General features: G+C 35.4%; 1 protein-coding gene across 3 annotated transcripts in view; it reads left to right on the top strand.

Annotated features, from left to right (window-relative positions):
- PARP8 (poly(ADP-ribose) polymerase family member 8) overlaps positions 1-17,058 on the top strand; it is a 183,916-nt gene that overhangs the window by 140,209 nt on the left and 26,649 nt on the right. For all 3 annotated transcript variants that reach the window (XM_047850835.1, XM_047850824.1, XM_047850841.1), the window contains 2 exons: positions 9,390-9,482; positions 16,364-16,489. In XM_047850835.1, the coding sequence (XP_047706791.1) occupies positions 9,390-9,482; positions 16,364-16,489 (219 nt within the window). The remainder of the gene's footprint in view (positions 1-9,389; positions 9,483-16,363; positions 16,490-17,058) is intronic.

The following is a 17,058-nucleotide window of genomic DNA, read 5'->3' as shown; positions in this document are numbered from 1 at the left end:
AGTCAGAATAAAGATTTCAAGAAATGCCAGATCACTGACACATTTGGGGTGTTATTGAAGGAGTATAGAAATAAGAATCAATGTGTGTATGTGCATTTTGGGAGGAATTATCCAATCTCAAGTGTTTTTTTTTTTTTTTTTGCAACTTTTAAATTGAGATAAAATCATATAACATGCAATTCACTATTTTAATGTATACAATTCAGTAGGTTTTGGTGTGTTCACATGTGTTGTGCAGCTATTATCACTGTCTAATTCCAGAACATTCCATTCCCCCCCCCCCAAAGAAATCCATAACTGTTAGCCGTCATTCCCAATTTTTTTACTCCCCTCCTCCCCTGACAACTGTTAAACTATTTTCTGTTTCTATGAATTTGCCTCCTCTGGACATTTCATATAAATAGAACCATACATTATGTGGCCTTTTGTTTTTGTCTTCTTTCACTTAATATAATGCTTTCAAGATTCATCCATGTAGTGTGTATCAATACTGTATTTCTTTTTATGGTGTAATAATTTTACATTGTATGGATGTATGACATTTAATGGATATCATTAAATGATCTTTTCATCATTTCATGGAATTGCTGGGATATCTGTTAATTCTGACTGTTTGAGAGACTGCCAAACTATTTTTGACAGTGGCTGTACCATTTGTATTTCCACCAGTGGTGTAAGATGGTTCCAGTTTCTCCACATCTTCTCCAGCACTTGCGATTCTCCTTTTTAATCCCCCCTAATAATCATCCTAGTGTGCGTGAAGTGGTATCTCGTTGTGGTTTGGATTTGCGCTTTCCCTAATGATTAGTGATTTCGAGCATCTTTTCTTGTGCTTATTGGCCATTTATACATCTTTTTGGAGAAATGTCTGTTTTTATCTGTCGCCCATTTTTAATTGGACTATTTCTTTTTTGTTGTTGTTTTCAGAGTTCGTTTTTATTTTTAAAGTTTATTGATTTATTTTGAGAGAGAGAGAGCATGCAGTCATTCAGGAGAGGAGCAGAGAGAGAGAGGGAGAGAGAGAATCAATCCCAAGCGAGCTCCATGCTCTGTGTAAAGCCTGACACAAGGCTCAATCCCATGACCGTGAGATCCAGAGCTGAAATCCAGAGTCAGAATTCAACCAACTGAGCCATCCAGGCACTTTAAGAGTTCTTTATATATTCTGAATACTAGATTTTTGTTAGATATGTGATTTGAAGATATTTTTTCCTATTTTATGGGTTTCCTTTTCACTTTCTTGATAGTGTCCTGTGACACACAAAAATTTTTAATTTTTATGTAGTCCATATTTATCAATTGAACTGTTGCCTAATTCCTTTTAAGTGTTTTATAGTTTCTATCTTACAGTTAAGTCATTGATCCTGTTTGAGTTAATTTTTGTGTATCGTGAGATTGGATTTTAACTTCATGCTTTTGTATGTAGTATCCGAATGCCTCCACACAGTTTGTGGAAAAGACCTTCTTTCGCCATTGAATGATATTGACACCCTTGTGAAAATCATTTCACTGTAGATGTATTGGTCTCTTGTTGGACTCTTAATTTTATTCCACTGACTTGTATGTGTGTCCTTGCACCTGTACTACACTATCTTGTTTACTGTAGCTTTGCATTAAGTTTGTCAGCAAGAAGTACGAGTCCACCAACTTTGTATTTCTTTTATAAGATTGGATTTCACTATTTGGAGTCCCTTGCATTTCTGTATGAATTCTAAGGTCAGCTTGTCCATCTCTGCCAAAAAAGGCAGTTGGAATGGCTTTGCACTGGCTCTGTAGGTCAATTTGGGAAGTATTCCTGAGTTAACAAAAATTGTAACCCTTCCAGTCCATAAGGAACACAGGAAATTTTTCCATTTATTTAAATTATATCCTATTTTGTAGTTTTCAGTGTTCGGGTCTTGCACAACCTTGGATAAGTTTATTTTTAAGTTAGTTCATTCTTTGTGATGCTCTTGTCACTTCTCATCAACATTGTGCTAGAGGTTATAGCCAGGGCGGTTAGGTAAGCAAAATTATTCGAAGGTATCCAGGCTGTAAAGGAAAAACGAAAATGATCTCTGTTTGCGGATGACATGAGCGCTGTGCGCTAGGCACTGTGTGTACATATTTTGCATATTGCTTCCTTATTTGATTTTCACAGAACTCTTGTGGTTTGTGTATTTTTGTGCTCATGGTACAAATAAGGGGATTAAGATTGAAGGAGGTTAAGCAGTTTGTTCAGCATCACTCAGCAAGTATAGGTAAAAGCTGGACTTTGAACCTGCTTCTGCCTCATTTCAAAACTGCATCAAAAATGCTTATTGAAAACTTCCTAAGTATAAGGCACCATGCTAGATTCTGCTGTATTTTTTAAGAGAAATTTGTCCTGTTCTTGGGAATATGTTTGAAAAGACAAATTACAAAGCGTAGAAAGAGACAATTCTATTAGAACTTGTTTGCATTTCAAGATTTAGACTCTAAAAAAACATAGAATAGCCATTTATGATCATAATCATCTGTCAAATTGTATGATATATTTGTTTTATTTTACTTGTTTATGGGAAACCTATATAAAAAGTTTTTCTGGCTACTCATACACTATTTTTTTATCAGTTAGCTTTTCTCTCGAAGAGATACAATGTTATTCTGAAACCTAAATTAACTAAATTAGCATTTGTTTATTAAATATTCGTGCAAGTTTGTTATTTTTGTGTGATACATGGAAATGTGTAGTTACAATGAAAATAAGGAGAATGCTTTGGTCACGTTAGTTTATCCCATTCAGGAGGTCCATTTTTACTTTGTTAATGTTCCTCTGTGGATCCTGGTCTATTGCTTGATCTAGGGCAATGCAATCTTCACTCCAGAAGATAATAGTAATGTTATTAATGGCACATGCTTTTGAGTGCTTTTTATGTGATCGTGTGTTGAACGTGTTTTACATGGATTATTTAATTGAATCCTCATCATAACCCTGTGAGGTGGGTATTATTATTACCCCTGCTTCACAGATGAAGAAACCAGTAATTTATTTAATGTCAACACTGCTGGTAAGCGATATACACAAGATTCGAGCCCTGGGACAATGGCACCAAGCCATGGTTCTTAACCGTAATGCTATTCTTGACTCACCACGTATTTGAACTGACTACTTTTACATCCTGGAAATTTACTACACATTTCACTGGGAGTTTGCTCTTCATGGTTCAGTTAATGGCAGCTCATTCCTATAGTAAGTGATAGAAATATCCTAATTGCTATTGGTATTTTCTGCACCTTGCTCCCAGTTTTGTTTTACCTATTTTATTCTGCACCAGTGAAGTTGGCTGTTTCTTTGTAGAAGTGGAAGGGCTTTTGTAAATAACGATGTTTTCTAAATAAGTATAGCTAGCTCTCAGCTGGTTTTCTTTTGCTGTGATTCAGACTGATACTAAGGAAATCAGAAAACTTACTTGGGTTTTTTAAATAGTTAGATAAATGACAGATGAAATCAGGTCAGGAAATGAAAGTCAAAGGAATATCTGATCTTCAAAGGAAGAGAAGTAAACAGAAAGAACTGCCTCTTGATTGTTTGAAAACAGATGTTGAACCTCAATCAGGCATACTCATTTATTCTGTATCTTTCTTATATTTACATTGCAGTATGTTCTACTGTAATTTTAATAGAAATGTGTAAAATTATTACAAATAAAATTTCTTATGGGGTATAAATTATTAAAATGACTCATTGACCATTTATTCAGCTTAAAGGATGCATTACAAGCTGCAGTGGCTCCCAGAGATGTAAAGAGGATAAGTTATATCCCATTTGGTGATGAAACAGGTTAGGTAAAACTCAGGCTTCCGTAGAATTCTGTGCCTAATGTTCATTATGTTTGTTAGACTTTTCTCTTTCCGAAGCCAAACTGTGTCTTATATTTTTTCTCTTTTCTCTAAGCATGATTATTTATCGGATTATATAAGTCCTCTTTTACTACTATTCCCCAGAAGTCCTAACATTTCGGTCACTACTTGTACTATTCTGTCACTTTACTCAGAGGTCTGGGTAAGCATGTCATACCTTCTGCAACACAGGTAACTACACTGTTTACTTATTTAGAAATACCACAAGGCTCCACTTAACGCTTTTGTTCACGAAGGTTATAAATATCACTCCCAGGCATGAGAGCTGACTTGTAATACTTTGAATCTGCTTAAAATTCATATTAACATCACAAGGATGTCCAGTCCTAGATTTTCCTGGGTTTTTCCACTTGGCAATGCAAATTGGATTATGATCAGAAAACCCAACCCAAACCAAATCATTGGTTCTCTACATTTTGAAATCAATTAGAATGTTAATGCAGCAAACTGGGAGATGCTTTAAAATGCTTTAAAAACACTTCATCAAGAGTTTTTGGAAAATGTGAAAACAAGAACTTACTGCCAGACTCACCAGTGTTTTATCAGCCTCTAACTTCCCAGTGCCCTTGTCTTTTTGTTATAGTCACTCTGAACACCATGAATCAGTGCAACTGTTGGTCTTCTTTGAACCCTGCATAAGGGCTGCTGAACCCGGTGGGAGAAAACCACGTACATGGTTGTGTGGGTTAGTGTCCCTACAGTTAGAAGTTTTTATCACTGGTACTTGGCAATCATTCTGTGTGTCCCTGCTACTAGACTTTCCCATTTCCCTGATCAACATGGGATATGAAAAGTAGGATCTCATTCTCTTCTCCTGTCATGTGAAAACGTTCCACATTGCTTGCTCTGGATGGACTGATTAGGCCCCAGATCCCACTTCATTATTCAAGAACAACGCCCAATCCTATTAAAGCAAAGTCAGCTGAGAAACCCGACAATCTGTATTTTTGTGTATCCAGCCTTGCTGTGGACCTTAGACAAATGTTTGTAGCTTAAGTTCTTATTTTCAGAATGAATGAAAAAGCACATCCTGTTCCCTCCTCACCCCATCCTCCCATCCCCCGCTCCATGTCTCAGAAATAAGATTTCAAGTTTTGAAATACAACCTAAGATAAATAACAATTATACCAAAAAAAACCTTTAATTCAGAAATATGATTTTTTTTAACATCCAAATTGAGTAGAAGAAATTGATTTTAAAGCTCAAACAACAACTTAAGTTATATGAGACAGTGGAGAAGCTTAAACATGCATGGGCCTATCTTACTATAAATCTGTCTTGATCTCTGTGGGATCCCTGTCTTTCTTAATGGACAGTACCTCCCCCCCCCCCCAGCACCCCACCCCACCTTGGAATGTGTCTCTCTTCGAAACCATGAAAAGAACCTGAAGCATAAACTATAAAGTCAGAAATACAAAGAGCTGAAGGCTTGTAGGTTTTGAGTTTCCAGTAGATATTCTTCATTATTCTCATATGTGTTCAATACTAGTTTTTTAATTTTGAATTTTTATTTGCGCTGCTCATTTCTTTTTTAGCAAGAACAGTTTTAACAATAAGCTAAGGGTTTGGATAAACTATGGATATAAAAATAAAAACACTACTTCATAATAAGCCTCAAAGAAAATTTTCATTAAAAACCTATTTTTGTACACACACTGGGTTACAACACACAGAAGACACGGCTTATCCAAGTTCCCTAATGCTGTTAATAGTGAAACAGCTCTGTATACCTCAGGGGGAGTTTATGAACCTTATCTTACTTGGTTCTCTTTCTCGGTCCTCTGCTCTACTTGATGCGATAGGTGTGATTTTTTTTTTTTTTTTAAATCCCGTTTACAGATAGGAACACTGAACTGTGCACATGTGCCTCAACTGGAATAGTAACCCGTTTCTGGTTACTGTTCTGTATATTGGGCTTACATGAAAAACTTTGTTTAAACAGAAAGAGGATGGCAAAAAAGGGTTTGAAAACCACTCACCAACACCATGCCAAGTATAAATACGTAGCTAGATTCTCTTGAGGTTTATCATTTCTATTTTCAGTGGGAAGTGATTTAAATTCATTGAAAACACAAAGTTTCTACAATGCAGTTAGGTTCTAAAATATTCTTTAGGGCTTAACCATTCTTGAAATATGTTTTCACTGCTCAGATTTAAATTGTTTTGATTCAAACAAAATTTAAAATGTATGTTAAAAACTTCTGAAATAAATCTCAGGGACACATAAAGTTCTCCATGTGTTTAAATGGTGCATAATGAATATTATATTGCAAAAAAAATTATGTATGTGCAATGGCAAGAAGGATTTGGCATGGTTTTATAGTTTAAATTATAAGAACTAACTGCTGGAGGGCAATATAATAACATGAAGAATAGGCAATATTTTGCAAATGGAAACTTATTGATTGTAAACTCAAAAATAAACTCATAAATGTTGTACACATTTGGTTATGTTTAGGCTTATACACTTTGTATTAAAGTGTATGTGTAGCAATAGCTATTAAATGATCATGTTCTATTTTTTTAAATATATTTTTGTAAATTTGGGGGCTTATTTATTTATTCCTTCATTCATTCATTAATTCATTCATTTAAGTAATCTCTAAACTCAGTGTGGGGCTTGAACGCACAACTTCGAGATCAAGAGTTGCATCCTCTACTGACTGAGCCAGCCAGATGCCCCAACTATGTTCTATTTTTAATTAATGCTAGAGTTTTTTGTATAAATAGTATAGTAATAGAATTTGTTGGGGGCAGGGGATTAGCTGAGAGTCAGCTAACGTGAAAGATCGCTAATCCACTATATAAATCTTATGTTTCAATAGGGAAGAATGATTTGGTTTCTCTTTCTTGAATAAGATATCCTTTCTGTGAGCAAGGAGATGTCTAATCTTGATTTACTTAATATGACTTGAGAACTTTCTTTTAGGGTGCTATGTTGTGTTGACATTTTGAATTTCTCAAATAAAATGTGGATAAACATGGGAGAAGCGAAAGTCAAAGGCTTACAAAACCTAGTTTGTAAATGTTTATCTCAAAATGAAACTGATTTATGTCTCAAATACTGTCTTGAACTTTCTAGTAAAATGAGCAATAAATACAGAAGTGTTAGTTTAACAATTCACTAGTATTTACTTAGGTCAGTGTTAACCTATATATATGTTAATCGCCATATTACTACCTCTATATTTGCCATTTTACAAAAAGGGAAGATCAAATTATTTTTGTAAGACTATAATGTGCAGTTTTAATTTTTTAGTATGGTAGCAAAATTTCTTTTTTCCCCCCAAATTTTCTAGGGTACCTGATTTCCTTCTTCAGACAGTTGCAGAAACAAGATATTCCTATAAATCAGCTTTATACATTTTAATCAAAAAGATGCAAGAAAGGAAAAGAAGTGTCCATAAAGTAATCAAGCCATAGCTTTATCATTAGGATTGTAGGTTTATTATTTAAAGTAATGGGTCCATTGGTAAGTCCACGTGATTAGGAGATTTGGATATAATCATGTCTGGGAGGGGGATGAAAAGGAAATGCAAAAGAAAACATTGAAATGTTTATATGTTACCCAAGATAAAAAAAAAAAATAAGAGATCAGGGGTGGAACTGGTGAAAATTATTTGAGACACAAACCAGGGTGGCGCATGAATATCTAGGATTGGGGACAGAGTGGGCTGATAGAGATATGTAACAACAACTATTATATTTTTTCCTTAAGTCTTTGAAATTTTTCCTAAGTTAAAATTATAAAAATTTATCCATCCAATCTAATATAGGACGAAGTATTTTCTTTCATCTTTATTTCTGTTGTTTCAAGCAATAATCAGGTACTGAAAAAGGTAGTTTCTTTTGTTTTAAAACATTTCCTGGAATCTGTGTGTGAATACCCATGTACATGCATACATACATACATACATACATACATATTTGGATGATCACAAAGTAAGTGTAATTGATTACCAAAAGTTCAAACGACAAAATAAAGCCAATTGTTACTCATATACACTAAATAAGCTTTACCCTATTTTTAGCTTTGGGATTGATGGATTTTATTCATAAAAATGTATGGTTATTTGACAAGAGTAGTATTAAAAACACCATCTGTGTCCCTGTCTACTTCCTCAGAGAACACTGTTGGGTAGCTGTTACATGAATAAATTCCTAGGGCTCTTTATGATTGCCACAGTTTTATCTTCCCCCTGGACCCTCGGTGGTATACTGTTCCACTATACTCAACCATCAGTATAATGTTTGGCACTACACTAAATGTACAATCAGTAGTTTCTGTTACTGTTTGAGACCATGTCATGCTCCTAGAAAGTGAAGAGAAGAAACAATCCAATGTCTCTGGGAAAAATTGAGTTTGAGACATACATACACATAGATAAACACACAAAAAAATAGAAGATAAAAAATAGGTTAAACACTTAGGTAAACAAAAAATTGCAGAAATTGAACAGTCTGCTCTAAGTATATCCATCTATGTATAGCAGTGTATATATAGCTTGAGTATGGATGAAGAACTTTCTCCAACTAATTTGCTCTCATAGGTAGTTTTTCCTGCTGTTTCTGAAATGTAATCAAACTGCACTTTTAAGGAGGACGAAGGAAATATATCAGTTCCTTTTTCCCTAAAATTCTTTGGGGAACGTCAACCAGAAATGTTTGTGATCGGTCATGCTTATGTACACAAAGCCACCACTTGGGCCCTTTTTGAATATAAAGGGTGGACCACAAAGGACCATACTTCCCACTGGATAAGCACTAGCCCAAGTGGTCCTCAGAAATGAGTGAGCTTAGAAGCAGTGGCACTAACAAATGCCTTTTGTCTGCTAGGCAGCGGCACCATGGATTGTATCGTTAGGCTTCATCAGCTACCTAATGCAATGTAACTCGGGAGATAAGATAAATCAAACAGACGACACTATATTAGATTTGAAAGATGAGAACTTTTCCAAAGCAATTGCAGAGTGTATATTTCAGTGCTGTTGACTTCAGGAGGTTATTGAAGTCACAAGTCTTTGCACCAAAACCAATCTTTCAAGAGCTGGGTAACAAGTAAGCAGAGTCATGCTTATTTCTTCCAAAGAAAACTACCTAGGGAAAAGTGGAATTCTTCTCTGTATATTTGTTTTACCTAGCTGTTCGGTTTAACCTCATTTTTTTTAGGATATCACCAGCTTAGGTGTCTGCCTTTTTTTATACATCTCAGATACAAATGTGTATTAAGCAGGAGAGATGTATTTTCCATCTACTGCTAAAAAGTTCTGAGTGCAAGTGCCTACACTATTTGAAATGGATTTCTTATATTGGTGACTCTGTATCACTAGGTGATTATTTACCAATTGTTACCTAAATTTAGAAATGTATTAAACCAAGTCGTAGGATTCCTTTCTTTTTAACATTCTGAAACTTTTGCATTATTTATTACATGGAATGCCATAAATTTAATTTAGGAATTGGGCAATGGAAAACAGTGGTGTAACTCATTCCCCTTTCTTTTGTAGCCCACTGTGTGTGAACGAGAGCTTTGTGTATTTGCTTTTCAAACCCTGGGAGTAATGAATGAAGCTGCTGATGAGATAGCAACTGGAGCTCAGGTAGTAACACGCAATACTAATTATTCCTTACTCTGATTTGAAAAACTTGTTCTGACCTACTAGTTTCCTTCAGTCTTTTGGACAAATATTTGATAGTTTGACGTTAGATTAAAAAACAACCCGCATTTGATTTTTTTTTTTAATAGATAGAAACTCAATTTTGCTATCTTTATCTAGTGAGTGTTTTGTCATTTTGCCATTGCCAAGGGAAGAAATTAAACCCACATTCTGTTGTTTAAAAAATAATTGTGATTCTTTCACGGTGAAGTTGAAATATCGAAACACTTGCACATGTATTCTGTAAAATTTATTTGTAAAGTTATGGTACCATAAAATGGAATCTAATTTATTCCTGAAACTTAGGTGAAAAGATAAAGGGCAGAACATATGAGAAAAAGCATCCAATTTTATAATAGCAGTGTTTATGACATAGGAAGGCAAATAAATATAAAAAAACAAATGAAACAACTTGGAAGTAGAGAAGCATTCCATATTTCCAGAAGGAAAAAAATATTATAAAGATGATAGAATTTACTTGTTGCAATTCTATCAAAATTTCAATTGATTTTTAAAATTTATTCATGGAACCTAACTTTCTAATAAATCTATAAGAAAAAAAAGTAAGACAAAACATAAAAAAAATTATGAATGTTAATTAAGGGAGGCTAGACCAAGCACATACAAAAACATATTATGCAATCTTATATTAAAAAAAAAATACAGTACTGGCAAAGAATAGAATGTCAAATGATCCCCAAAACAGATCTTGTTAAAAATATACTTAATATACTTTAAAGAAGGCATCATATAAAGTTGTAAAGTAAAAATGATTTAGTAAGTGGGTACAAATGGCCTGCACTGTGGGGTGGGGGGAACAGATTAGCTCTTTGCACTGTTGGTAAAAACAAATTCCCAATGGCCTAAAGAGTTTTGTTTGAAAACACCGTATACATACTAGAGGAGAGTAAACAGTGTGTCAGGTTTATTCGTTTATGCAGTTTCAGGAAAGCATAAAGGAAAACACCAGCATCGAGTCCATACATATTTTACGTTTCCTACTTGAAAGAATAGTGAACATTAAGAGAGAATTATGAAAAAGTTTATTTTCCCTCAAACATAAATGTATAAAAGCACATAAAAATAGAAAACCATGAAGATCATAACGGATTATTAGAGGAAATGAACACACGATTCACAAATATGGACCTATAGTTAGTAAAGAAACATAAGAAAATATTCGGCTGTATTTGAAATCAACAGGAAACTAAATGTGAAAAGAATTGACAATCTGTCATTTTTAAAATTTGCAAAGATGAGTGGGAACAAATGATCATATAACAGACATTCTTTCAACAAGTACTGAATGCCTGCTATGTAACAGGCATTGCACCAGATGGAGGTACAACAGTAAATATGGATAGCGCAGGCCTCATGGATTTACGTACATTCTGTTAGCCTGATTATTTCACTGATTAACTAAAACTGAGATATATCCACCTGAAGAAATATTAAGGAAAACAGTTGTGAGTTACAAATGAGAAATAAAAATACAACCAGTATAACAGTGATTGTATGTCATGTGGCAAAAAAGATTCCATGATTAAATTTCAGAAATACAGATTGATATTGCCCCTACACCCAAAATGCACATATTTGCATATTAAAGGCTCTCAGAAAAACCGAAACTAAGAAAATGAGTAGCCACTACTTTAAGGGTTTCTCGAATGTGTCTGACCATGTGGGTCTTTTGTTTTCTTTCCTTATTATTTTTTTTAATGTGAAAGTTTTTCTTACCAACTGGAACTAATATTGCTCAAAGAAAAGATAGTTTAATATATGCCATTTATAGCTAGGTAAAGATGATTAAGCTTTACACAGGTGTGTGTGTGTTTGTGAATATACATACATGTATTTTACATGAATAGTGTGTGTGCATGTGTGTGCGTATTTATATACGTGTATATATAATAAGTATATGTATGTATGTATGTATATAAAATTATTTGAGCGGTAAAATTAACATTTGTGCATTTTAGTGGATGTAAATTGTCCCTCAGACAATTTGAAAAGGGAAGGATTTAAAGCCTGGAAATAAGAAATAATGGATTAGAAAGAAAATTAACATCATGCTAACAAGTAGGCTAGGCTGATAAAATATTAGATTAGGTGCTTTCTCCCCCTTATACATACATCTCAAAAAATAATGTTTGCTAAAGAGAGATTAATTTTGGATTATACATGATAGTTATAAAACACAATTACTCGGCCGTATCAACTTAGTGGTTCTACTCCAAAGTGGAATATTCTTTTCACTACTTTAAAGCAAGTACCCAATATTCTGTTTATAATTTTAAAGATTAGGTGGAAACAGATTCTCTTTCTAGTATATCTCAGTAGTCCTGCTGCATCAGTTGGCGCCTACATTTTAAATGGTTCTATGAGGCTGCAAGAACATTCCTTAGGGGGACACTGAAGGAGGCTATCCTGGAACGAGTGTGTTTCAGCAGCTAGGATTCCAAACACTCAAATACTGTTTCAACAAAAACAGCTCCATTTTGTGTGTGTGTGTTGGGCTCTCATATAATGATTAAGAAAAAAGGAATCCATATTGAAATGTTTGAAGGCCATCAATCTTCAATTTTCAATACACCTCTTTTACAGAATACATTATATATCCGTAGGCCACTCCTGTACATGCCTTTCTTGCTCACCTGGACTTGAACTTTCTCATTTGCAAGTGCTCCTAGGCCGCCTTTACCTGCGGGGGAGGGTGCAGAGTCTTGCTCTGCCAGCTGGGTTGTATGTAATGGCCTGTGGCAGCATGTGATTCTGTAAGCCCACAGACCTTTGTTCACTCAACAAATGGCCTAATTCCCATTGCCTGAATTCTGTATTTCTCTATCCTAAGTATCTTAGCCTCCAGATTGCCTCTTCAATTATATTATTTGCGCTAAGAGGAAAGATGTGTGTAACCTGATGGCTACGCCACTCACCATATGTGCTGAGGTCCTATTAAGAATCTCTCATTTTAAATGCTGAGAGTGGGGAAATACATGATTTGTGGTAGAAGAAATCATAGTCATTTGTTAATGTTTATTTTTTAAAGTAGACACTTTCCTTCATTGAAAAATTAACACATGCAGACGAATACAAATCCAGTGTTATACAAACCTTTCCTTGTTCAAAAATTCTGAATGCTAACTTCTGCAACAGATAAATCATAAAATTACAGTGGTTTAGGATGATAGACATTTTTATTTCTGGCTTACGCTGCTGCCCAATTAGAATGTTTGTTAGGCAGCTTTCTGTGTGATGATTGAGGGAACTGGACCGTCTGCTCTGCTGTCTAAAGTACCTGTCCGATAGTAGAGTGGAGAGAAAAGTTGAGAAGGTGCACCTGTTGCTTCTTCAGCTCCACCCCTTCCTGCTGCCAGTCCATTGATTGAGGTGAATGAAGCTAGTCATACAGCCTGACCTGGACAAAAGGGGCAGAAATGTCCCACACAGAGCAACTGCCCCCAGTCAATAGCTCTATACCCAGGAAGCCAGGAGTAGGAGGCTTTGGTAGACCGCATGTGATTTTGCTATGGTACTTATGCTATTTCTTTGAAGTTAGCTTAGGACATATATTAACAGAAATAATTCTAATTAAATTCTCTACCCCGACATCCATTATTTCATTAGAGTTTGCTTGACTCCACTGGTGAAATTATTGGCAAAAGAATGCATATAATTTTTGGTAGTTTTGATTGTTTTGAAGCTTTCAGCACAAGATGTTTAATAAATATTTGATTGAAAGAAGGAACATTGTTCAGGTTATTAAATATTGTATCTGTTTGTATCTTTATTCTTGTGGTAAAAAACACGTAACATAAAATTTACTATCATAACCATTTTTTAAGCATGCAGTTCAGTAGTGTTAAGTATATTCAACTTGTTGTGAAACCTATTTCCATAACTTTTTCATCTTGCAGAACTCGAAACTATATCCATTAAAACAACTCCCCTTATGTAAACCCCCTTCGTCCAACTCTGGTAACCACCATTCTACTTTCTGTTTCTATGAGTTTGACTACTTTAAATACCTCATAAGTGGATCTTAAAATATTTGTCTTTTTGTAATTTCACTTAACATAATCTCCTCAAGGTTCACCCATGCTGTAGTATGTGGCAGAATTTTCTTCTTTTAGGCTGAATAATATTTCCTGTATGTATATTCCACATTTTGTTTATACATTCAACTGTCAATGGACATTTTGGTTGCTTCCATCTCTTGGCTATTATGAATAATGCTGCTGTGAGCATGCATATGCAAATGTGTTTAAAATCCTTCTTTGAATTATTTTAGAAATATATCCAGAAGTGGGATTGTCACTGCCAGCAGGATCATATGGAAGTTCTGTTATTAACTTCTTGAGAGGCCTCCATACTCTTTTCCATGGTGGCTGCACCATTTTATAATTCCATCAGCAGCACACAAAGACTCCAATTTCTTCATGTGCTTAACACTTATTATTTTCTGGGTTTGTTTGTTTGTTTGCTTGTTTGATAGTAGCCATCCTAATGGTTGTGAGGTGATATCTCATTATGGTTTTGATTTGCATTTTTCTGATGATTAGTGATGTTGAGCATTTTTCATATGCTTGTTGGCCATCTGTATGTCTTCTTTAATGAAACGTCTATGTGGGTTTTTTTCCTATTTTTAAATTATGTGATTTCTTATTGAGTTGTAAGAACTCTTTATATATTCTGTATATTAATGCCCTTTCGGATATCTTATTTGCAAATATTTTCTCCCATCCTATGCCGTTTCACTCTATTGATTGTGTCCTTTGATGCACCAAAGTTTTTAAGTTAGATGCACACCCACTTGTCTGTATTTGCTTTTGTTGTTAATCCAAGTAATCGTTGCCAAGTTCAATGTCGTGAAGCTTATCTCCTATGTTCTCTTGTGGGAATTTTATAGTTTAAGGTCTTAGGTTTAGGTCTTTATTACGTTTTGAGTTAATTTTTATGTATGGTATAAGGGTCCACTCCAGTTTTTTGTGGATGTAGTTTTCCCACCATCATTGTAGAAAAAAGTACCCTTTTCCATTGAGTGGTCTTAGTACCCTTGTCAAAGATCATTTGACCCTATATGCAAAGGGCGTGTACTTTTATAAAGCTTCAGTTGCAGACCGTGTCATGTAATTCTCGAAAATTTTTATAAGACAGTGCCAATTCCCTCTCCACTGCCAGAGTTTCAGAAGAGGCTATTTTATTTTACTGATTATTCTTTTTCAAGAGTTTTTATTTGTTTTTCTTTTATTGGGAGACCAGATAATGCTGAAGACAATTTGTATCTGGGTTAAAGTGCATCTCTCTGGGGTAGAAGGAATGTGAGTGTGGGTATGGAAGACAAAAAGGATTTTATTATGTCTTTATTATATCTATTGCTTGGAAATCCTATATATACACACACCTATAAATAGAATAGTGTGTTAAATACATACTAACGGTTTCAGTCCTACTGTTCTCTGAGTGAGTCTTGTGGGTATGTATGTCTATGTACTTTGAGAAGTATTACTAATAGATCATATACCCAATGGAATGGTTTGAGTGTTGCTAATTATTTTAGGTCCCTGGCATTTCTGGATGCTGTGATTGGGTGGCTGTATTTTGTGAGTATACACACAACAGAGTGAGCCCTGCTATTGTTAGGTCACAGTGCTCCTTTCATTAACCACAAGAATCAAAATTTGTTTTACTCTTTGTGTGCATTTTTAAAATGCCTGTTTAAAAACTTTCTCGAAGTATTTTTTTCTCTATAAAGATTAAGCCCATTGCTTTCCTTATGATGTCCCTGTCTTCACACTGGCACACTGTCTCCGTTTAGACGGTATCTGTTTTCTTAATTCCGTTGCCAGAAGCTTATTGCTTTGGGGACTGGAGAGGGGGCCTTGCCCTTAACTGTTAAATAACACTGCCTCTTAGTAAATTGTGTGAAAAGGCCATAGAAGAACATAGGAATAAAACCATCATATTTAGCATACGAAGGTCATTAATGGCCTGAGGCAAAGAGCTGGAAGAAGTAAGATGATGTCAGGAGCTTCACTGTTCTTAGAGCATGTCAGACTCATTTCCTGCATCTGCAGTTTCCATCACCCGGAACGGTTTCTCCCCAGAGTTAGGTCTCCCTCTCTATCTTTATTCTAGTCTCTGTTGAAACATCACACCTTCCTAGCCACTCAGAAACAGCACCCTCTATTGCCTTAGTCTCTAATGCCTGCTTAATTTTTACAGCATTCAACATGACCAGAAATGTATTTAAACATGTATTTGTTTAACTGATTTGTTTTATTATGCATCTTCTCCATTAGAGTGTAAATTCCACGAGAGAAAGGACCTGTCTTGTGCACAGAGCCTAGAACAATGTTAGAGCATAATATGTGTTCATGACAAAGGGATATTAGGACGTAATTGGGAGCAACTTATTTTATTTTATTTTATTTAAATGTTTATTTATTTATTTTGAGAGAGAAGCATAGAGCAGGGGAGAGGCAGAGAGACAGAGAAGGAGAGAGAATCCCAAGCTAACAGCACAGAGCCCATTGTGGGGCTCAGTCCCACAAACCATGAGATCATGACCTGAGCTGAAATCAGGAGTCGGGTGCTCAACAGATGGAGCCACCCAGGCACTCCAACACATGTCAGCTATTTTAAGTTAGTGGTCAAGTTTGTTCAAACTTGATCTGAAGCCATAAGTTACAGATCTGAGAAGTTGATAGCAGTGCTGAGGCTTTCCTGATTAACTTATGCTAGGTACCATGACAGGAAGAAACAATGGCAGAGCACTTGATGAAACCCAAAGGATGGTAACTATCTTATGTATGTATTTCAAGGTGGTAGATCTACTAGTGTCCATGTGTAGGTCTGCATTGGAATCTCCTAGAAAAGTTGTCATTTTCGAGCCATATCCTTCTGTGGTAGATCCTAACGATCCTCAGATGCTGGCCTTCAACCCCAGGGTGAGTACTTACCCTCGCACGCCCCTCCCGTTTCCGGTAACAGCAGCTGAAATTCTAATCTCCTTAGCTTTCCTCTTTCTATCTAAATCCCTCCCTTGGCAGGCACATCCCTGACCTGCTGTGGACTCTGGATCCATTTAGTAAATACGGTTCTTCTAACACAAACTTGGTTTCCGGCCTCCTTCGGTCTTTCCCATATCCTGTTACTTTCCCTGTCTTTCCGTCTCTTAAAATCATTTTTTAAAACTTCATCTTTATGAACCTAGACCCATTTCATCCTCTCAAATTCCGATCTTTACACATCCCATCTGCATGGAAGGCAGGTAAACAGCTATAATAAACTGGTTTGTAATGGCTGATATGATTAATTTCATTTTATATTTTTTGAGATTCTAGCTTAGTGTAACCTCATTTTCAGGGTCATGGGTAAAAGGACCGACTTGTTTTTCTTTTGTATTTTTTGCTTCCTCATCCCTTGCCTTCCCCCCCCTTCCTCCCCTGTTATATGAAGGTTAGTGGAAGTTTAATTCATGTGATCAACTAACATTTCTTCAGAAAATGATTTCATA

Source organism: Prionailurus viverrinus, chromosome A1 (assembly GCF_022837055.1).
Source record: "Prionailurus viverrinus isolate Anna chromosome A1, UM_Priviv_1.0, whole genome shotgun sequence".
Classification (NCBI taxonomy): domain Eukaryota; kingdom Metazoa; phylum Chordata; class Mammalia; order Carnivora; family Felidae; genus Prionailurus; species Prionailurus viverrinus.
The sequence above is the reverse complement of the archived record's forward strand: the minus strand, read 5'-3'. Positions and strand labels throughout refer to the sequence as shown.